At 39.4% G+C, this 24,748-nt stretch overlaps 1 protein-coding gene across 1 annotated transcript; it reads right to left on the reverse strand.

Moving 5' to 3' along the window:
• Positions 1-269: 269 nt before the first annotated feature.
• On the reverse strand, positions 270-1,397 carry LOC142174502 (uncharacterized). The gene has a single exon (XM_075240308.1). It carries the CDS (start codon positions 1,395-1,397, stop codon positions 270-272), a length of 1,128 nt encoding a protein of 375 aa, XP_075096409.1.
• Between the last annotated feature and the right edge of the window lie 23,351 nt (positions 1,398-24,748).

Below are 24,748 nucleotides of genomic sequence, written 5' to 3' on the forward strand. Positions count from 1 at the left end.
AAGGATAATACCATCTGCACAATGTCTTCACCTATAATCTCCCAGCAAGATTGGTAGAAAAGTCCAGTAAAACCATCTGGCCCTCCTGCTGAATCTCCATTCAACCCAAAAACTACATGCTTGATTTCCTCTCGAGTGGGGTTGTTGTTTAACTTCTCATTTTGTTCCATAGTTACCATGGATGGGATATGATCAATTATGTGAAAAGTTGTTGGAATTGTATCTTCCCTGAATTGCTCCTGGTAGAATTTTACTGCTTCTGCTGCAATCTAATCTTCCTCTTCCACCCAATTTCCAAGGCTGTCTTGAATTCTGGTGAGTTTTAATCTTTTCCTTCTTCCATTAACTTGCGCATGAAAAAATCTTGTGTTTCGATCACCATCCTTGAACCAAGCCATTCCGGCCTTTTGTCTCCAAAATTGTTCTTCAAATTCCAAGTATTTTATCATTTCAGCTTGAACCTTATGCAACCTTTGTCTGTTCATTTGAGTAGGAGAAAGCTCAAATTGTCTTTCATGAACTAGGACCACTTTTTCTAGGCTAGCAATTTTCTGAAAAATGTCTCCATACGTAGCTCTACTACAAGTAGACAAGGCTTTTTTAAGCTTCTTTAATTTATGATTAAAGGTCACAAAAGGATTAGCAGCAAAGTCAGCCTTCCAATTTTCCTTTACCAAATCTTTAAATGATGCATGTTGTACCCAGAAGTTAAGAAATCTGAATGATTTCTTGATAGTGAGAGACTCAGTATCACATTTTAATAGCATAGGAGAATGGTCAGATCCAATTTTAGACAAATGTGACACCTCCACCCCTGGGAAAGTCTGTTGAAATTCTATGTTACCAAGACATCTATCCAGCCGCTTGAAAAAACAGTCTTCCTCCGATCTACCATTCCGCCATGTGTAAATGCTCCCTTTGAAGCCCAAATCAGTCAAATTGCATGTATTGATGCAGTGCCTAAAATCATCAACCTCATTTAATGATACAGGTAATCCACAAAATTTCTCCTCCTCATCCCAAATTACATTAAAATCACCTCCCTCAAGCCATGGTACTGTCATGTCAGAAGCCATTGCATAGAGTGAATCCCACAATTCTATTATTTCAATAACATCACATTTTGCATATACCAATGTGAGAGTAAGCTCGACATATGTTTCTGTATGGAATAATCTCAGTGTAATCTGTTGTGTCGTGTTATACAAAATATCCACATTAAAAGCTTCATCAATTAAAGCCCAAATTTTGTTTGAGACATTCACTACTGCTTGGGCCAAGCCTATCCATCTTTTGTAGTTTTCCATCTTGTTAGACTGTTGCATAGGTTCAAGAATCCTTATAAATTCAAAATGATGTTGTCTATGCATTGTGATCAATCTTTCAAATGTCTGCATTGTATTAACAGACCTCACATTCTATATAATTGCCTTCATCATTGATTTTTGGATTTAGAAAGTGTTCTTCTACTTTGTATACCTCCTGCTGGGACTGTGAAGGTTTCTTTTGCTTGTTTTTTCTTTACTTTAGCTGCAGATTTCACCCGCTCAATGTGCCTAGGTGATAAATCACCCTGCTTAGCCACATTGAGGAAGTTTTGTGTTGTTGACTCCTCATCCAAATCCCTATTTGTTTGATCAATTGGTAAGTCAATTTTCTTTGTATTTTCAGAACAAATTATATCTGTACTTCTCTTCACATTTTTCAGCTTTTTATTTGCAGAGCTATTTACATGTTATAGCTAGCCAGAGTTCAATGTAACAGTATCCTTTTCTACATTCAGCACAACAACCTTCATAGTTGTTTCTTGCTTACCTGGATCCTTAGCAATGTTTTTTGTTTTAGCAGTACTATCTTCTGCACTCTTTTGTTTTGATTTATTCTTCTCAGACTTGTTGATACCTGCTATTGTTCCACCAGGGTCCTCATCATTACACAATCCTGCTTTATCATGGATTAATTCTGCATTTGGAGAAAAGTGGATTTCAGCATTTTGTGACTCTTTGTTTTTTGCGTTTACACTTTGATCCTCTTCGTTGTTTGTTTCCCCTCCTGTTTCCTTGTCGCTTGCCATTCCATCTGGAATTTCTCCCTCTGCTGCATCTTTCTCAGGTTGGTTTGACTACAATTTATTTCCATTCCACTTTATTTTATCAATGCTTTTAAAAAGTTCAAAATCAGTATCTTCCATTTGGTCATTGTCACTGGTTATCTCCTCTTCCTGCCTTGTTATTGCATCAGTTGTATTTACTTTATCTGCATTTTGGGCCAACTCTACATCTACCCTTGTGTCTTTTGTTGGGATCTCTTGACAAGAGGTGTTTACACCTACCACACTATTAGGATAATTTTTCTGTACCCCAGCGGGTGTCAATTCCCCATTTCTAACATCTTTTGTTCTAAATGCTGCAAGATTAAATGACTGGGCTGTATGATTCATTCCTTTTCCACCTCCAGTAGCATTACAACTGTTAACAGCGATTGAAGCCACAGTCTCATTATTGTTTGGATTAACATCATGAGCATCTGGGTTCAAATTTCTAGTTGAAGCATTATCCTTAGGTACAAGATCGTTTTGACAAGGTGTCTGCTCCACTACATCTAATTGATTGAATTCGTTAACTGCACCTTCTTCAACCTCCAACAGAGAAAATTTGTTTGTTTTTGTACCTATTGTGTTGCTTCATTATTGACCGGAACAATTTCCTTCCCAGTAGTGTCGTTTGCTTCATTATTCTCACTTTGTTTACCCTTGTTCTGTCCTCTGTTATTTCTAACTTCCTTCCATTGATGCTTGACATTACCTACAACTTTTCCACTAGTAAGAATCATCATCGGGGCTTTGTGTATTTCATTTTCATTTTGACTTTGAACCACAGCTTCTTTAGCATACTTTTGTTTGTCTTTTTTGCTTTCCATTAATTCCAGGTGAATTCTCCAACATTCAAACATGTCATGTCCTTGTATCTTGCATTCTTTGCAATACTTTGGTAGGTACTCATACCTAATAGTAACCCATTCAGTTCTAACAGTTCCTGACATTTCATTGAGGATGTCCATTCGCACCTTCGTAGGAAGATTATCAAGGAGATTAAGTAAAACCTTAACTTTGGCACAACTTGGCCTTGTCTTATTAATCATGGCCAAATCCAGGTGAAGTGGCTTTCCCACAGCAAAAGCCAAAGAAAAAAGGAATTCTTTAACAAAGTATGTTGGTAACAAATTTGGAAACGAAATCCACGCCATTACCTTAGGTGTTTCCTCTCCTGCTTTGAATTTAGCATCATATATCAAGGTTCTCAGTTGGTATTCCTGCCCATATTTGTCTTTAACATAATACACACCCTTCGACGAAAATTCAACAAAGTCTTGCCATAACGACAATCGTATTAACACATGTTTGTCACAAAGGTAGCCTATCTTACAGTCTCCTTTAATTCCACATTGTTGCGGCACAATTCGTCTTAATTCAGCAATTTTTGGCCACCCATATGAGAATTTACAAACTACTGCATGCTGTAAGCCTTCGATCATGTTCATTCGATCAATTTCTGCTTCAGTAAAAGAAACCATTGGTTGTCCTTGTAATATGACTACTTGACGCTGTGGTATAGGATCAATAGTAGACTATTTTGTCGCTGATCCTTGCCCTGCTGCATTGATCACAGCTGGTTTCAGGATATTCGAAAAATCTAGGGGCTTGGGTATTGATGTAATGTTGTTGGGGATGGTGGAGGTTGCTTGGGGTGGCTGACCAGCCATTGTTGCTAGCTGGTCGCCGGCCAGCTTGGCCATGAACGACCAAGAAGAAGCTGCTCTCAATGCTGTATTTCTGAAGGTCGCTCAAATGCAAGTGAACGACACAAATCTTCCACAGTCCTACAAATATGTATTTCACCCACAATCCATATAGAGATCACATCGACAATACAATAAGTTAATAGCGCTGAATATTATTGCCAAAGAACTGACAGTAGCAAAAAAGAACTGTCTGCTACAGTAACTTGCAGAAAAGAAATTAAGATCTATAAAAATTGGCTATAGATCTGACATTGAAACCAATTGGATGTTATTCGTAAAGAAAATATGTATCTTTTTACACCAAGTTTGGTTAATTCCACCACCGGCCGCCGGAGTTATGACCGGAAAATGATGACAAAATTACTATTCCATGTTTGGAACTTAATACTCGATTCTATGGTGATTTCTAACTAATTAGACATGAAATTGGTGGGATTTAAAGCCTAAAATTTGGGGAATTACGGCTTGAAATTGGAGAGTGAAAATTTGGGATTTGAGAGGCCATTTGAGGTTCAATTTTGATGTTCTTCGCATGTACAGACTCGTGGGAGGATAAGGATTCTAGTGATGTGATTTTTATCAAAATCTGAGACGTGGGCTGGGATCAGTTTGGCCAATTTCGGGATTTTTGATGTAATTTGATTATTTTCGCTTGGACTTTGATCATTTAACGCATATTAATGGTATGAATCTGCTTTTGGTTAGATTCGGAGCATTTGGAGGACAATTCGAGAGGCAAGGATATCACGGGCTAGAGTTTGGACCGGATTGAGGTAAGTAATGATTATAAATGTTGTCCTAAGGGTATGAAACTCCAGATCTTATATTGCTGTGCTACTTTGAAGTGACGCACATGCTAGATGACGAGCGTGGGGTCGTGCACTATTGGGGATTGTGACTTGGTCCATCCCGTACGACTGTTAAGTCACATATTCCATTGAAACTATTTGATATCATCGTGTTTTTGGAAAGTATTACTATATTTTGGGCTTATTTCCATATTTGGGCCTCGTGCCAATTGTTCTGAAACCTTACGGGGCTTTTTACTACTATTCCTCACTGTTTTGACTTAATATTTGTACTCGGTCATGTTGTATTTCACTGTTTGCATAACTCAGCCGTATTTACTTCGTTTTTATACTTTAAATGATATTTTGGGCTGAGCATCATGTTTTACTATTGCCGAGTGGCTTGAGAGGTTTCTCTCTGAGTGAGGCCGAGTGCCTGATTAATTTATGCCACGAGGTGGCTTGTTGTTATGAGGCCGAGGGCCTGACTTATTAGGCCATGAGATGGCTTATTCTATAGGAGCCCCTCCAGAGTCTGAACACCCCCAGTAAGCGCGGGTACCTAGTTTGAGTGATGTGATGTAGCCCGAGGGGCTGTTTTTGTTTCATGTTATTGCCTGAGGGGCTGTTCTTGATCCATGTTTTTTTCCCGAGGGGCTATTCTTGATTCCTGTTATGCTCGAGAGGCTGATTACGAGTGATTGTGAGGTAGCCCGAGGGGATGGTTCTCTTTATATTTTGCTCGAGGGGCGGTTTATGATACATGTTTTGCCCGAGGGGATATATACATTTATATCATTTTTACTCACTATTTTATCACCCGTTTGAAACTATTGGAAGATGTTTTAAAAGGAAAGGATTTTTACTAAAACTGAGTTTGATTTACGAAATAAATGACTTCTGCACTTTTTGGAAATGTATTATATTTGCTGTTGCGTTATGATGTGGTTTGCGTGTTTTCTTACTGCTCATCTGTCATTTACTTTTATTACATTCTAGGTTGGCGTACTCACATTACTCCCTGCACCTTATGTGTAGATGCAGGTATTTCTGAACCCAGTAGCGGGTGTTGATTGCTTAGTGGTAGAGTCATCGGAGTTCGCAGCCATGCTCTCTCTCTCTCCCTCTTATTTTCCTTAACCTGTTATAGTATATTATCAAATTCTTCATTGTATTCAGACCTTAGTAGTTGCTCGTGACTTGTGACACCCCGATGCCGTGCTTGTGTTATGTTTCGCACTAGTTATTTTGACCTTTAATATAGGACTTCTTGTTAAATTAAATGGCTTAAAATGACTTTTATAGAAAAATGGTTGATTTGGGAATTGTGTCGGCTGGCCTAGTTTCACGATAGGTGCCATCACGACCAGGTCGACTTTAGGGTCGTGATAGCGGGACTGCGATCACCAAGCATCTACCTCGCTATCTCCAAGGAAAATTCACAACTAAAATGATCAGCAGCCGCTACTGTAGCCCGAGATACCTGGATATGAGCACAAGGTGTAGGGGGTAACATGAGTACCCCAACTCAGTATGTAAAAAGTCCAAACTATGGACTGACAGGTAATGACAGACCAAACCTCAATAGGTAATACAACTAAACTGTACAGAAAAGTAGACATGCTTACAGTTCAAGTATCAACAGTAAATAAACACATTCTGAACAGTACGGAGTATAAAGCTCAGGAAATCTCCATGTACCAATGCAAAGATAGCATGATCAATATTCTGTGTGCCTCCTCTCACATGTTCTCACCCACTCGGTACTGTATATGGCCATAAAAATTCATTAACAGGACTGAGTACAGAATATCAATGAAGCAAGTGATATGACAGCAAGAAATGACCTCTCGGGTCTTAACAGTATCGGCGTGAAGACTTAACATGATAATTAGCATAATTTACAGCTCATTAACTTAATCACATAATCACAACATAGATATCAGCAAGAAAGAGTCACTAAGTGATGCCATGGAATTATCCGGGCCGCAATTCTCACGGTGCACGCCCACTCGCAATTCTCATGGTGCCATGGCATTTGCGTCACCTCAATAGTAATCATAGAACACATAGTTTAGGGTTTCGAACCCTCAGTACCAAATTTGGAAGCGTTACTTACTTCAATCAAAATACGCTGAAGGAATGAAACCCATAGGAAAATTATCAAATTTACTCAAAAATCCCTAAATTGACCAAACCCGACCCCCAGGACCATGTCTTGAAATTCGATAAAAATCACATCACAAGAATCCTCATCCTCCCACGAGTCTATATATACCAAGAACATCCAAATTAGGCCTCAAATTTAACCCTTAAATCCCACAAATTTCATGTCTAATTAGTTAGAAATCACCATAGAATCGAGTATTGAGTTCACAAATCTTACCTCCAAGCGTTACCCCATGAATCCCTCTTCAAATCCTCTCAAAAATCATCAATGCTGTTCAAAAATGGTGAAATATGAGTTGAAAATCGCGATGTTGGCTTTATATACTTTCTACCCAACTATTTGCATTCTTCATTTTCCTCTTTTGCGAACGCAACTACACTCTCGTAAATGGGTAGCTTCACCTGCCAGACCCTTCCCGAACGCGTTGTCCTCTACGCGAACGTGTAGAAGAAATCCTTGGGGTGCAGCTGATCCATCTTTCCTCTTCGCGAACACGTTCAACTCCTCGCATTCGCGATGCTTCCACCGGCCATACCTTCGCGAACGCGAGCTCCCTTTCGCGAATGCGAAGAATAAATCTCTGCAACAAAAATACCAGAAAATTTGCTATCTTTCCAAAGTCCAAAATGATCCGTTAACCACCCAAAACTCATCTGAGGCACTCGGGACCTTAACCAAACAAGCCAACACATCCCATAACATCATTCAAACTTGCTCCAACCTTCGGAACACTCAAAACAACATCAAAACGTCAAATCACCCTCGGATTCAAGCCTAAGGATTTCTAAACTTCCGAATTCCGTAAATGATACAAAAACCTATCAAACCTCACCGGAATGACTTGAAATTTTGCCCACACGTCACAAATGACACAACGGACTTTCTCCAAATTTCGAAATTCCATTCCAACCCCGATATCAAAATTTCCACTGCCGACCGAAAAGTGCAAAAATTCCAATTTCGCCAATTCAAGCCTAATCTACCACAAACATCCAAAATATATTCCGATCACGCTCCAAAGTCCAAAATCACCTAACGAAGCTATCCAAACAATCAAAATTCACATCCGAGACCTTCTACCCTTAAGTCAACATCCGGTTAATTTTTCCAACTTAAGCTTACTCAAAAGAGACTAAGTGTCTCATTTCTCTACAAAACCACTCTGAACCCAAACCAACTAACTCGATACCACATAATACAATTGAGCAACACATAAATAAGCAGAAATGGGGGAAATAGAGCGATAAATCATGAAACAATCGGCCGGGTTGTTACATCCTCCCCCTGTTAAACAAACATTCATCCTCAAATGAGTTTAGAAACATACCTGAAGCCTCAAATAGGAGAGGATATCTACTCTGCATCTCTTGCTCGGTCTCCCAAGTAGCCTCCTCCATGGGCTGACCTTTCTACTGCACTTTCAGCTATATCCTTTGATCTCAACTTTCGGACTTTCCACTCAAAAATAGCCACTATCTCCACATCATAGGTCAAATCACCATCTAACTGCACCATGCTGAAATCCAAAACATGAAACGGATCGCCAATATACTTCTGGAGCATAGAAACATGAAATACCGGATGCACACTCAACAAGCTGGGTGGTAAATCAAACTCATAAGCCACCTACCCAATCCTCCGAAGCACCTCAAAAGGCCTAATGAACCGAAAACTCAATTTACCCTTCTTCCCAAATATTATAACACCCTTCATCGGTGAAACCTTCAATAGAACCTTCTCTCCAACCATGTAAGACACATCACGAACCTTCCTGTCAGCATAACTCTTTTGTCTTGACTGCGCTGTACGAAGCCGCCCCTGAATCATTTTCACTTTGTCCAAAGCATCCTGTACCAAAGGCTGTACCGAAAAGCCTAGCCTCGCCCGGTTCAAACCAACCAGCTGGAGATCTACACTGTCTCCCACACAAAGCCTCATATGGAGCCATCTGAATACTCGACTGATAACTATTGTTATATGCAAACTCTGTGAGCGGTATAACTAATCCATGAACACCCAAAATAAATGGCGCAAGCGTGCAACATGTCCTCCAATATCTAAATGGTATGCTCGGACTGCCCATCCTTCTGAGGGTGAAAAGGTGTGCTCAACTCAACCTGAGTACCTAACTATCATTGCACAGCCACTCCAAAACTGCAAAGTGAACTGAGTACCTCTATCTTAAATGATGGAAACTAGGACACCATGCAAGCGAACAATCTCTCAGATATAAATCTTTACTAACCACTCTGATGAATAGGTAGTACACACAGGAATGAAGTACACAGACTTGGTCAGCCGATCCACAATCACCCAAATAGCATCTAACTTCTTTAAAGACCGTAGGAGTCCAACTACAAAATCCATGGTGATCCGTTCCCACTTCCACTCTGGAGTATTTAACCGCCGAAGCAAGTCACCCGGTCTCTGATGCTCATATTTCACCTGCTGTCAATTGAGGCACCGAGCTACAAATCCCACGATATCATTCTTCATTCTTCTCCACCAATAATGTTTTCTCAAATACTGATACATCTTTGTGGCACCCATATGGATGAAATACTGCGAGCTATGGGCCTCCTCCAGAATTAACTCTTGCAGCCCATACACATATACGGCCCTGCATCCTCAATACCCCATCATTACCAATAGTCACATCTCTGGCATCGTCGTGCTAAACTCTATCCCTAAGGACAAGCAAATGAGAATCATCATACTAGTGCACTCTGATGTGATCGAATAAGGAAGACTGAGAAACCACACAAGCTAAGACCCGGCAGGGCTCTGAAATATCCAACCTCACAAACCGATTGGCCAAGTCCTAAACATCAACTGCAAGAGGTCTTTCCCCAATAGGAATATATGCCAAACTGCCCATACTCACCACCTTCCTACTCAAGGCATCGACCACTACATTGTCCTTCCACATATGGTACAAGATAGTGATATCATAGTCCTTTAGCAGCTCCAACCATCTCCGCTGCCTCAAATTGAGATCCTTCTGCTTAAACAAGTGCTGGAAGCTACGATGAATAGTAAACACTTCACAAGACACACCATAGAGATAGTGCCTCCAAATCTTTAACGCGTGAACAATGGCAGCCAACTCCAGATCATGAATAAGGTAGTTCTTCTCATGGGGTTTCAACTGACGAGAAGCATAAGCAATCACTCTACCATCCTGCATCAGCATACACCTGATACCAACTCTAGGAACATCACAATATACAACATATGAATCTGAAGCTGATGGAAACACTAACACTGGAGTTGTGGTCAAGGTATGAGCTTCTGAATGCTCGTCTCACACTCATCCGACCACCTAAAAGGCACACCCTTTTGAGTCAACTTGGTCAAGGGTGATGTTATAGATTAAAATCCTTGAACGAATCGATGGTAATAACCCGCCAAACCATGAAAGTTGAGAATCTCTATAGTTGAGGATGATCTAGGCCAACTCTAAACTGCCTTTCTTCTTTAGATCAACCTGAATACCCTCACTGGACACCACGTGCCCCAAGAAAGCCACTGAACTAAGCCAAAACTCACACTTGGAGAACATTGCATAAAGCTTCTCCTTCCTCAACCGCTGCAATACCACTCTCAAATGCTCTGCGTGCTCGTCCTAACTACGCAAGTACACCATAATATCATCAATGAGTACAATGACAAATGAGTCGAGATAAGGCCAAAACATGCAGTTCATCAAATGGATGAACGCTGCTGGGGCATTGGTCAACCCAAAAGACATCACAAGGAATTCATAATGACCATATCGGGTCCTAAAAGTTGTCTTAAGAATGTTCGAGTCCCTGATCTTCAACTGGTGATACCCTGAATGGGGATCAATCTTGGAGAACACCCTCGCTCCTTGAAGCTGGTCAAATAAATCATCAATACGAGGCAAAGGATACTTGTTCTTGACTGTGACCTTCTCAACTACCTGTAATCAATGCACATCTTCATAGTACAATCCTTCTTCTTCACAAATAGAAAAGGCGCACCCCGCGACAACACACTAGGCCGAATAAACACCTTATCAAGGAGTTCCTGAAGCTGCTCCTTCAACTCTGCCGATGCCATACGATACGGTGGAAAAGAAATGGGCTGACAAATCAATACCAAAATCAATATCCCTCTCCGGTGGCATGCATGGTAGGTCTGTAGGAAACACATCCGAAAAGTCCTTCACTACCTGAACTGAATCAATGGTAGGAGTCTTTGCACTAATATCCCTCACAAAAGCAAGATAAGAAAGACAACCCTTCCAAACCATTCGTTGGGCTTTCAAAAATGAAATCACTCTATTGGGAACATAATCTGTTAAACTTCGCCACTTAATCTATGGCAACCCCAACATAGCCAATGTTATTGTCTTAGCATGAAGTCCAAAATAGCGCGACACATAGATAACCAATCAATGTCTAATATCATATCAAAATCAACCATACTAAGCAACAAGAGATCCACTCGGGTATCCAAGCCCCTAATAGTCACCATACACGACTGATATACATAGTCCACAACAATAGTATCGCCCGCCGGAGTAGATACATGAACAGATGAAACAAGAGACTCGCGGGGCGTATCCAAATAATGAGCAAAATATGATGACACCTATGAAAAAGTTAAACCAGGATCAAATAATACAGAGGAATCTCTCTGGTAGACTAAGACAATAACTATAATCACAGAATATGAAGTGATAGCATCTGGTCTGGCTGGGAGGGCATAGAAATGGGCATGACCGCTACGTGTTCGACCTCCCTCTCTAGGGTGACCCCTAGCAGACTGACCTCCACCCCGAGCTGACTTAGCGGTTGGGGAAGTAACAGGTGCTGAAATAGAAGGCTAACTCCTCTATTGGGATGAACCTCCCGAAAGACGGGGACATAAACTCTTGATAAGACCCAAATCTGCACACTCGAAGCAACCTCTCCCAGAAAATGGTCATGGGGAGTGAAGGGTGCCCCGCGCACCGGGATGCCCACTAGAAAAACCAGGCATAGATGAGCCTTGAACTGATGGTGTCTGAGTCGAACTGATTGAACATATTTGAATGGACGGCCTCGGCCATACTAAAATTAACCTCCTGAAGGAACACCACCAAAACTACCAGATCCCCGAGGCCTTTTGGCCTCCCTCTCAACTCGCTCCTAGCAGCGAACCGACTATATCTCTCGAGCAATGTCAACCACCTCCTTAAAAGAAGCACCAGACATCTTCTCTTTGGTCATAAGGATCCGTAGCTGATAAGCGAGGACATCCACAAATCTCTTGATCCTCTCCCTGTCTGTAGGAACCAACCAAAAAGCATGACAGGTTAACTCAGAAAACCTCATCTCATATTGCGTCATAGTCATATCATCATGACGCAACTACTCAAAATGCCTGTGCAACTCCTCTATGCGGCACTACGGAACTGCGACACATATTTCTCTAGGAATAGATTAGAGAATTGTTGCCAGGTAAGGAGCGCTGCACCAGAAGGCCTACGCCTCTCATAAGCCTCCCACCAAGTGAAGGCAGCTCCAGAAAACTGAAAAGCAGTAAATGAGAACCCACTGGTCTCCAGAATACCCGTTATATGTAACATCCTCTAACACTTGTCAACAAAGCCCTGGGCATCCTCGTCCTCTGCACTACTAAAAATCGAAGGCCGAAGTCTACCAAACATCTTCAATCGACGTTGCTCGTCATCACGTATAACTGAAACTACATAATGTTGAGCAGGTGTAATCGGCTGGGCTGGTGTTGCCTTCGGTGTCTATAGTCCCTGAATAACCTGCTCGGGTGTACAGACGGTGGGAGTCTGAATGCCTTCCCCGCCTGAGAAGTAGCTGTTGTGGTAGAAATTGCGATCGCTTGAGCAAGACTGGTGCACACGTTCAGAATCTAAGCCATGTTTTCCTGGAGACCCGTAACAACAATAGGCACAGTTAGTGCCTGAGCTGGTCCTACTGGAGAATCTGCAGTTGGGACCTGATCATGAATTGTGGTGGCAGGTGAATTTGGAGGTGCTGCCCTAGCTGTTATACGGGCTACAATACTGCCCCTACCACGGCCTCGACTACTTCCTCGGCCTCTAGTGGCCCCAACTGGTGGAACTGGTGGCTGTCTGTCCTAACCGATAGCACAGTCCTCACCATCTTTGAGAGAATAGAATAACAGAAGTTTAGTACCATAATCAACAGATTTGTACGACAGGAATTCAAGAATGTGAAGTTTTTCCTAAAGGTTCTGCGGCCTCCCAAGATAAGTACAGACGTCTTCGTACCGATCCGTGACACTCTACTAAATCTGCTCATGACTCGTGATACCCATGTAATCTAGGCTTTGATATCAACATGTCACGACCCCAAAACTGACCTGGTCATGGTGGCGTCTATCGTGAAAATAGGCAAGCCAACTCATTTCCAAATAATCCATATTTCTTTTAAAACATAAGTAAAAACACGTTTTCAATTGAATTTCGATAAAATATACTCCGTCTATTTCAATTTATGTGAGCCTATTTACTTTTTGGTCCATGCCAAAAAGAATAACCCCTTTCTTTATTTGGTAACAATTTACCTTTATGCAATAATTTATAGCCACACAAAATATATGTGCCTCATTTTACACCACAAGTTCAAAAGTCTTCTCTCTTTTCTTAAACTCCGTACCCAATCAAATGGGTTCACGTAAATTGAAACGGAGGGAGTATAAAGTAAAATCAAAACAAAGCAGAAAATGCAACCCTGATCTCGGGTGTCACTAAGTCATGAGCAAAATACTACAACTATTTGAAATAAAACAAGACTAGAATAGTCTGAGAATAGCCAACAAATACACTAAGAAGAAGATAAGGAAAGAGAAAGGCGAAACTGCGATCGCCAGGCAGCTACCTCACTATCTCCAAGGAAAATCCACAATAACCACTACTATGGCCCGACATACCTGGATATGTACACAAGGTGCAGGGGTTAACGTAAGTACACTAACTCAGTAAGTAACAAGTCCAAACCTGTGGACTGATAGGTAGTGACAGACCAAACCTCAATAGGCAAATAGCAATTAACAGAACAGAAATATAGACATGCTTACAGTTCATGTAAAACTCAACAGTAAATAAGTACAATCTGAATAGTACGGAGTATAAAGATCAGGAAATCTCTATTAAACAATACACAAATAGCATGATCAATATTCTGTGTACCTCCTCTCATAAGTGCTCAACCACTCGGTACTGTATATGGTCATCCGGCCCAGGAAAGATTAATCTCGGAATATATACACATCACTGACTGCAATCATCAAGTGCCGAGGAAGGCCATTCCAGCCCTATGGAGAAGATCCATCTCCAAGTATAAATACTTCGGACAAAATCCATGTCCAGGGAAGATCCATCCCTCAATATCATCAACTACGCTCACAGGGGGTGTGTTACAGACTCCGAAGGGGCACCTGAAACCCAAGCGCTATCACAACCATCAACATAACCGTGCGCCATGTAGCCCGATCCCATAGCTGTCACTCACAATTAGGCTCTCGGCCTTACTCAGTCATCACTCTCCAGTCTCACACATACAGGCTCAAAATGTCATGATACTAGCCCGAACAATGATATGATGTGCCAAATAATAATAATCGAGACTGAGGCATGGTATAGAATGTATGAACATGACTGAGTACATAATATCAATGAAGCTAATGATATGATAGCAAGAAATGACCTCTTGGATCTCAACAGTATCGGCATGAAGCCTTAATATGATAATTAGCATGATTTACAGCTCTTTAACTTAATCACGTACTCACAACATATATATCAGCAAGAAAGAGTCACTAAGTGGTGCCATGGAATGATCCAGGCCGCAATTCTCACGGTGCATGCCCACCCGCCCGTCACTTGGCATTTGTGTCACCTCAATAGTAATCATAGAACACATAGTTTGGGGTTTCGAACCCTCAGAAACAACTTTGGAAGCATTAGTTACCTCAAGCCAAGCCAAACTCTAGCCTGTGATGCCCTTGCCTCTCGATTCGGCCTCCAAATGCTCCGAATCTAACCAAAATCAGTATATTATCATCAATGTAAGCTAAAGGAATGAAACCCATACGTAAATTTTAAAATTTACTCAATATCCTGAAATTGGCCAAATCCGACCCCCAGGCACACGTCTCGAAATTCAATAAAAATCACATCAAAAGAATCCTCATCCTCCCACGAGTCTATACATACCAAGAACATCCAAACTGGACCTCAAAAGGCCCCTTAAATCCCCAATTTATACTCTTCAATTTCAAGCCCTAATCCCTCAATTTTAACCCTTAAATCCCATAAATTTCATGTCTAATTAGTTATAAATCACCACAGAATCAAGTATAGAGTTCATAAATCTTACCTCCAAACGTTGCCCCTTGAATCCCTCTTCAAATCCTCTCAAAAAGAATCAAAGCCGTTCAAAAATGGTGAGAAATGAGCTGAAAAACGCGAAGTTGGCTTTATATACTTTCTGCCCAGGAGTTTCCCTTCTTCGCGAATGCGGCCAAAGCCTCGCGTTCACGAAGCACCAAAATCCACTGCTCAATTTTTCCTCTTTCGCGAACGCGACTAGACTCTCGCTAACGCGTAGCTTCATCTGCCAGACCCTTCGCGAATGCGTAGAAAAATTCCTTGGAGTCCAGCTTATCCATCTTTACTCTTTGTGAATGCGTTCAACTAACTCTTTGCGTTCGCGATCCTTTCATTGACCATACCTTCACAAACGCGAGCTCCCCTTCACGAACGCGAAGAACAAATCTCTACAACTAAAATACCAGAAAAGTTGATATCTTTCCAAAGTCCAAAATGATCCGTTAACCACCCGAAACTCACCTGAGTCCCTTAGGACCTCAACCAAACTTGCCAACCAATCCTATAACATCATACAAACTTGTTCCAACCTTCAGAATACTCAAAACAACATCAAAACATCAAATTACTATCGGATTCAAGCCTAAGGATTTCCAAACATCCGAATTCCGCAAATGATTCAAAAACCTATCAAACCTCACCTGAATGACCTAAAATTTTGCACATACATCAAAAATAATACAACAGACTTACTCCAATTTTCGGAATTCCATTCCGACCACGATATCAAAATTTTCATTGTCGACCGGAAACCACAAAAATTCCAATTTCACCAGTTCAAGCCTAAATCTACCACAGAACTCCAAAATACATTCCGACCACACTCCTAAGTCCCAAATCACCTGACGAAGCTATCCAAACCATTAGAATTCACATCCTAGACCTTCTACCCATAAGTCAACATCTGGTTGACTTTTCCAACTTAAGCTTACTCAAAAGAGACTAAGTGTCTCATTTCTCTACAAAAACCACTCTGAACCCTAACCAACCAACCCGATACCACATAATGCAATTGAACAACACAAAAAGAAGAAAAAATGGGGTAAACGGAGTGGTAACTCATGAAACGACCCGGGTCGTTACACATAGTCACAAGCTCACAATCACAATCCGCTAGGTATGATCAAAGGCTCTCAATCATAATCCGCCCAACATGGTCACATACTCAATATCAACATGGAAATAGATAATACAAGAACACATGGTCATGATCAACAAATGTCAAGTTTCATACTCATGAGCTAGTACAAGTGACATGCTACGGTGTATGCTTGTGCAAGTGTATTACTGCAGCCCAAGTAAACAAGTAATATAAAAGACATCGATTAGCTCATCGACATAACAAGGCAAGTCACATAAGGTGTATGACAAACACAAGGAAAAGCACACCGTCACACGAAAATCACCAACACAATTTCTCCAACTATCACACATCATCCCTGACATTTGACACCCTTATCTCTCTGATAGCCACCCTTATCACTCCGCACTAACATTCTCATTAGCCACCTTTATCTCTCATATAGTCACCTGTATTACTCCGGCCTAACATTATCATTAGCCAACCCTATCTCTCTTACTGCCACCCGTATCACTCTGTATATAGCCACCCTTATCGCTCCGCCCGGGCATTAACACAATAGCCACTTGTATCACTCCTTACATTCAACAATAGTGAGATACCACTCTTATACTCTACATAACAACAACTAAACCACACAACAAATCACATGTACTATCATCACAATAACGCAATATATCAACTCGTATCATATATGCTTGTACGCCACAACCTTTCCAAGGATTAACGATATCAATATTTTCACAACAAATAGCTCACGGCTCAACACAATATATACATAGAATCTCAATAACAACAGAATGAACAAAAAAGTATTTCAACAAGGAACAACACCCCAACTTAAACACAACATTGATTAAATTAGATTAGTGACTATCGATAACATCAATTAAGGTTAAGCAATTGCGGAAGAAATTATAATAACTTCAATTTCGTTTAAGAAACTACAGAAAATACAACAAGGCAATAAAGAGGCAACAACTTCAATTAAGGCACATAAGATTTAAATTGGAAACAAGGGTAGAACATGAACCAACCAATTTCATATGGGTGAATTTATTAGATGGAGGATTTAACATGGTAAAACAACTTCACATCTAAGGAACATAAGAACCTAACAGCCCTAAGGGGTCAAATTTACACAAATAAGCCCGAGTACGTACTCATCACCTCGCATACACAGCTTTCACATAACACAAACAACATAACCGACTTATGTCCTAAGGGATAGTTCCCCCCCCCCCCCCCCCCACAATGACTTTCTCGAGTGAAAAAACCTCAGTATGGCTCAAATCTAGCAAAATATCTTCAGATCATAAATAAAACTCACAAAAAACAATTCCAGATAATAAAACTTCGAACATTAATTAAAACTAAAAAGTCAATCTTGGGGCCCGCACCCTGAAACCCGATAAATTTTACAAAACCTGAACACCCATTCCGATAAGAGTTCAACCATACCAAAATTACCAAATTCTGATATCAATTTGTCCGTCAAATCTTTAATTTACATGTTTGAAAGTTTTTCTGAAAATCCTAATTTTCCCCAACTCAAACCACTAATTAATAGATAAAAGTAAAGATGGAATCATGAAATATAATAAATTCCGGGTGAAGAACATTATCCCAGTGATTTTCTTGAAAACCCCATGAAAAATAGCTCAAATCCGAGGTCTAAAACTCAAGATGATAAAAAATGGTCAAACTCTCGATTTGGAAAATATATTTTGCTGCCCAGGTATTTGCACATCGCGATCGCATAAATACACATACGATCGCGAAGAAGAAATAATGAATACCCCTAAAATGAACTATGCGATCACGAATGAATCCCTACGATCGTGAAGAAGAAATGACACTTTCCTATGAAAAGGTACTATGCAGACGCGAAAAACAAAAGGCGAACGCGGTTCATCACGGCCTCAAAGTACGTGATCGCGTACATAGCTATGCGAATGCGAAGAACAGAGTGTCGGCTTCCCCAGTAGGGTCAACACAATGTGAACGCGGAAAGCGAAATGCGAACGCGACAAAGCAATCACACATACACACTCGATCGCGAACTAATCCTTGCAAACACAAAGAGGAAAAAGGACCAGCCCACCAAACAACATTCGTGATCATGGCTACACCTACGTGATCGCAGAGAATGACACCAGACGCTAGAAATTCAGCATTTGAAAACATTTAAAAATGGCCCGTTGTCCATCTAAAAAATGCCCGGGGCCCCTGAGATGCCATCAAAATATACCAACTAGTTCCATAACTAACGCAGACCTACTCGAGGCCTCAAATCACATCAAACAACGTCTAAACTATGACTCACACTTCGAATCAAACATATGAACTTTCAAATCTTCCAACTTCCAAAACTCATGCCGAAACATATCAAATCAACCCGGAATGACATCAAATTTTATATCCAAGTCCCAAATGAAATAAAGGAGCTAATACAACTCTCGGAATAACAATCTGAGCTGGATATCAACCATGTCAACTACCGGTCAAACCTTTCAACCTTCCAAAACTGTAACTTTTTAATTTTCACCAAAATACTTCAAATTATCCTACGGACCTCCAAATCAAAATTCGAACGTAGCCCAAGTCCAAAATTGTCATACGAAGCTATTGGAATTATCAAAATACCATTTTAGAGTTGTTTACATAAAATTCAAAACTCCTGTCAACTCTTACCACTTAAGCTTCTACAACAAGAATTCTTTTTCCAAATTGACCCCGAATCATCCGAAAATCGAACTTGAACACACACGTAAGTCATAACACATAATATGAAGATGCTCTAACCCTTAATCCACCGAACGAGATGCTAATTGTCAAAATGATCAGTCGAATCATTACACCCTAAAAATATAATTTTAAATAAAATTTAACAATTAGAATATTTAGTTTTACCTACTAATTTGGGGAAAACATTACCAAGCTAGGGATAGTTTTACTAAATAATTTTGCTAAAGAATTTGTGGAGTTCTTACATTTCTTTTAGGAACAAGTATATGCATAGCTAATTAATGAGATAATGTAGTTTTTATTGACTTCTTCACTGTTTTTAGTATAAAAACATACTTTAAATAGAAGAAAACTCAAAGAGAATAAAAGATGTTAAAAAAATGAGATGAATAATTCATGTAGATGGTGAGAACATTACTTAAAATGGAAGACATGACACAATTATGTCTAAATGTTGTTTTCCATTAATAACAAGCAATGGAACTTAAGAGCTACAATTTAGTTCATCCAACTGTTCTTTAATTTTTATAGATCCTTAATTGAATTTTATTTGAAAATATTTTAGAATTGCTATATATGTAGATATTGTTTTTTAAATAGCCATTTTTTGTTTGGGTAATTATATTTGGTATTCAATGCTCTTGCTAAATAGTAGTAGTATTATTTTTACTTAGCTCACATAAAAAGCTGAAAATGATTAGGTGGATACGCAAAATGAAATAACATTTAACCTTTCAAAATAAGAGCCTTTAAATTAAATAATCTTTAATATTTTTGTGTTGATGGAATTTGGGCATCGTAGATGCATATATGATAGGAATCATCTAAATAGTACGGGTTTGCGGGATGAATTTATAAAAGGGGTTCTAGCTTTATTGCTAAGACAAAGAAACTTGATGATTTCCTTATCAAAGGGACAATTTGGTGCCCTTGTGTGAAATGCAAGTGTCTTAAGTTATTGGGGCCCAATATTGTTACTGTTCATCTATATAAGAAGGGGTTTATGGACAATTATTATGTGTGGACTGTTCATGGGGAGAGTCATGCTAGTGTAGATGATATTCATTTTCAGAACTCATTTGGTGGTGAAGAAGGTAGTCCCATAGCGGAGCATGTTAAACATTCTAGATTTAATGAAATAATGAAGGATGCTTTTGAGATGTTCCCTGGGGCTCAATCCGAACAAAATAGTGAGGCTAAGAGCTTCTTCAAACAGATAGAGGAAGCTAGTTGTCTGCTTTATGAAGGCGCATCACATTCCAAGTTATCTGTTGTAGTAAGATTACTAAGTATTAAATCGGAGAATTTTATAGCTCAAGCGGCCATGGATTCTATAATTTACCTTATAAATGAACTTAATCCGATCAAGATTGACTTTCCCAAAGATTTTTACACAGTAGAGAAATTGATTTCCAAGTAGGTTCTTTCATTGGAAAGGATTGATTGTTGTGAGAAAGGTTTCATGTTATTCTATAAGGATGATGCAACTTTAGAAAATTACAATTTTTCTAACCAGACGCATTACAAAGAAGTCACAAATGCTAAACAGAAGAAGGTTCTAGTGAAGGCGCTGCTCTACTTACCCCTTATACTAAGGTTAAAGAGGTTGTATGCATCAATGAATTCAGCTTCTCATATGAGATGACATTATGAACATAGAAGGTCAGATGGTGTGCTATGTCATGCGTCATATGGAGAAGAATAGAACCATTTTGATATGGTGTTCCCAGACTTTGCCGATGAACTGAGCAATATTAGGCAGGGATTATGTGTTGATAGATTCACTCCATTTACAGTGTCTACTACACGATATTCTTGTTCGCCGGTGTTTGTTGTCGCGCCCCCTTTTTCCCTTGTTGGCAGAGAAATTCGGGTTTCAACATCCATGGGGGAATATCTTGTGTCCTTTTGGGAATTGGGTATTTGAAGAGTCGCCACTTAATGATGCGTTAGGGCACCTTGAGAAATTAACTCATGGGCTAGTTTGCATTACCAGATATTTAGGGTAAGGGCTCGAAATAACTTTGAGAAGAAGGTGTTTGGCACCCCTCGCGGTCCACAATGGTGGGTCCCGACCGAACTTAAACTATGTGAATTAGTCATTCTAACAAATAAATAGTTTTTAACACGTACTTGCAAGTAAAAGGCATGTTTTGACATTATAAGCATATGTATGATTCAAGTAATGGAACAAGGGAAAAGGTTTGAACAAGTTGCATAGATACAAAGAAAAGTGAATTTGTTTAAACAACGGGAGTTGGGAAAGAGGGGTCCTAGGTTGGTTAGCCTATAGGATCATACCCAGACAATGCCCAGTAAACATTCCTCAATGTGGGGCTGCACGTGACATTAGCGCGTAGTGATCATATTGCTTACTACCCAGTTCCCTCCCCTTGGCTATAGCCTAAAGCGTTTTAGCAACCTTGAAAGATACCCTATGCGTGTACTATTCGTCCCTTCCTCGTGGTCCTGGAGATATTTAGGACCTCTAATTTAGGCAGTTCTAGACTATCCTAAGGTTTTTAAAGGATAAAAGTATAGGTGTCAATCAAATCAACTAGGACTGCATTTAAAGAGGGAACAGTTAAAGGCTCACATTTACCTCAACAGACATAACAAGTAAGTGCACGTCTCAAACAATAGTTTATAGTATTTAAGAGAAAACCCTAGAGCATGATATCTAGGTGAGTAGAGATTATACTGTACTAAACTAGAATCAAAGTGTCTAAAGACCTATTCAGCTTGCCTACTAGTTTTATACCTGTTGAATGTGAGCAGTCTCAAATAACAAAGAACAGTTTTATAGTTGCAGGATATTTAATCGCCCTAGAGGCTTGCCTAGGCGTATAATAGTGATGTCTTATGAACATGATATCTATATTGATGAGGAATGCAGAAAACGGTAAGCCATTTTAAACGAACAACTTGAGATCCTATAGGCATGCTTTCTAGCAGTATTAATTTAAGGCAATGTTTTGAAAACTTATTAAAGAAGCGGACAACTTGATTAATTAAACCGATTTAGATTAAACAAACATAAATTGAACTGACTTTTCTAACTAAACTGTTTTAAGTCTTATAGGTACAATATCTAATTAAGCAAGGTAAAACAAAAGGCATTCATTTATCCAATGTGAGACCCCTATAGGCATGATTTCTATAAAGCCGGTTTTAACCCTATAGGCATGATCTCTATTATTAAAGTCATTTTAGATCCTACAGGCATGGTTTCTAATTGTGTGGGAGTAAAGAAAACATAACAAATACATTTGAATCCACATGGACCCTATAGGCATGGTATCTACCCAATTTGCCTAATATACATAACTACCCTCCCTTTTTCACTAATCACCCTACTATTTGTTTACAAATAATTATTAGAGGCCAATGAATTAAATAGAAATTACATATAAAATAAATTAATCTATAGGGAGCCTGATATAGACCCAAGTGATTTCCAATCTTCCAGTAGTCTCAAATACCCATAGTTCCTTAGCCAAATTCATGTCTAGGTGTGTCAGAGTTTCCTAGTACCATAAATATCCCGGCAGTGCTCATACCTAGACCTTTCTCAAATAATAATTGGTTTAGGTGCAGTGTGGAAACGCCAGCTCTGACATGCTAGAGTTCAGAGAGATCTCAAGGATCTCAAGGTAGTACACATATCATAGGGTAGGACCTAGTATTCTAAGAGTAAGTGGAAGTGCATAGTGGTTTGAATGAGTTTAATAGAAAGGTTTTAGGATTGAAAAGAACTTCTGAAAACCATTGGTGATAAAACAGTTTAAGGGAAAGTATAAGGACACAATTTTGTAATTAGAACACAAGACAAAGATCAAACAAGCTTTAGGAAGCAACTTTGGCAAGAAGCTTTCATACAATGGGAAGAGGGATTGGGAACATAGAGAGTACACCTTATGAAGTATACAAACAATAAGATATAGAGAGTTTTGATGGGGTTCTACAGATGCAGCAAAGATCACAGCAGATACATGCTATCGACATATAAACCACACAACTAGAACCACTTTAAGGAGACTCACTGGCTTAGTAGGACTGAAACAGAACAAGCAAGGCCTTAAATGGACATACTACGTAAGTGCTAACAAGTGTAGTCATGCTAGTTACATAGAAGCAGAGTCTAAGAAGAAATAGTAGTTAGTTAAAAAGGCTTAAGTTGCATATGTAGACATGTTAAACAAGATAGCAAACAGGCAAGTAAAGTGGAAACATACAAATCATAAGTTTGAATAGGTAGTATTAGACATGCTTGGACAAGCAGTAAATAGAAATAAGAATGGACATTAGGCCACATGAACTAAAGCAGTAAGTAAACACATAGATTTTGATTTAAAAATTAATCAGAAGCATACCTAGTTAAAGAATAAAAAACACAAGATGTGAGAAAGGCAGTGTGCAACTTCCAACCTTGGCTTGCAGTCGACTAGAATGGCAAAGATCGCAAGTAGCAAAGAGAGCAAAAAGAGAGCCTTTTTTGACTGAAAAAGTAGTAGTTTTGAACTATTGTTGGTTGTCTAGAAGTTAAAATAAGGGGGAGTTTATATAGTAATAAAAAACTTAACAAAATAAGGTAAGGGATCAATTAAGTAGCAATCAGGAAATCCATGGAATCAATCACACATGTAAATAAGTAAGTCTTCCTTTTAATCAAGGGATAACAATTTAACGGTAAAAGCCTGATTAATATTTAAGGAAAAGAATCACATAAGGTTTGGGGTATAGAGTAGGTAATTAAGGGTAAATGAACAGAAGTCTCAATAAAGAAAACAATCGATAAGAAGCAGCAAATAACAAATAAGGCAATGGAAAACTAATTAAGACAAGAAATTCAATCAAACCGAGTAGAGAGTTAAGAATCAAAGTTTTGTTAAGGAAAAGAGTTCAAATCAACCTAGGAAATAAGAACTTCAGAACAGTTAAGGGTTTAACCAAAGAGAAAATCATGTAAAGAGTCAGCAAGTTTCGCTGGCAACTTAAATAAAGCAAGAAAAGAATCGTCAGAATAAACATAGGCATATAGAATCAATGGAAAAGTTGAACCAAGAACTCAATGGAGGTATATTAGGGTAAGAAAACCATGAGACATCGAGGTGGCTAAAGAAAAATTACAGGAACCGAAGCAAGAACACAGTCAGTACATGAGTACTCAAAAACCAAACAAAGAACGTCAAAAAAATTAGGGCTTTTAGTGTAAACGAGTTGAAATTAGAGCAAACCTAACAAAATCGGTTAAAACATACAGGAAATAGAAGATTAAACAGACAAATCATCAAATGTTTTTTGGAAAAAGAGATTTCTGGAAACCCTAGTTTAGAGAAAAATGAAAAATCATTCGAAAATCAGACGATCCTTGTAAAGAATCAAAGGTTATTGTAAAAATAATATGAAATAGGTCCAAACATCTCAGATCTGTACAGATCTAAGAAGTTCAGAAGAAAGAAAATTGGGTTTCGAGAAGAACAATCATAGACATAAAGAATAAAACTTAGAAACCTATAGATATAGGAATATCTCACTCAGAATCAAACCAGGACAACCCGAAACAAGCAAAAAATGGCCATATATGCAAGTAAACTAACCCTGGTCCCTTGAGGACCCTGTGGATGGTGATACATGTACAAAAGAGGGTACTAGAGGAATGGGGGGTGATGAGGAACACCATAGAAAGCAGTAGATGACTGGCGATGTGGGTAGAATAGGGTTAGGTTTGAGAGCATTTGAGAGAGGAGAGGTATTTCAGG

The sequence above is a fragment of the Nicotiana tabacum genome, chromosome 20 (assembly GCF_000715075.1).
Source record: "Nicotiana tabacum cultivar K326 chromosome 20, ASM71507v2, whole genome shotgun sequence".
In the NCBI taxonomy this organism is placed as follows: Eukaryota; Viridiplantae; Streptophyta; class Magnoliopsida; order Solanales; family Solanaceae; genus Nicotiana; species Nicotiana tabacum.

What these genes read in the sequence shown, in the direction of transcription:
- LOC142174502 (XM_075240308.1), bottom strand. Translation starts at nt 1,397, where the DNA reads ATGCAGACATTTGAAAGATTGATCACAATGCATAGACAACATCATTTT.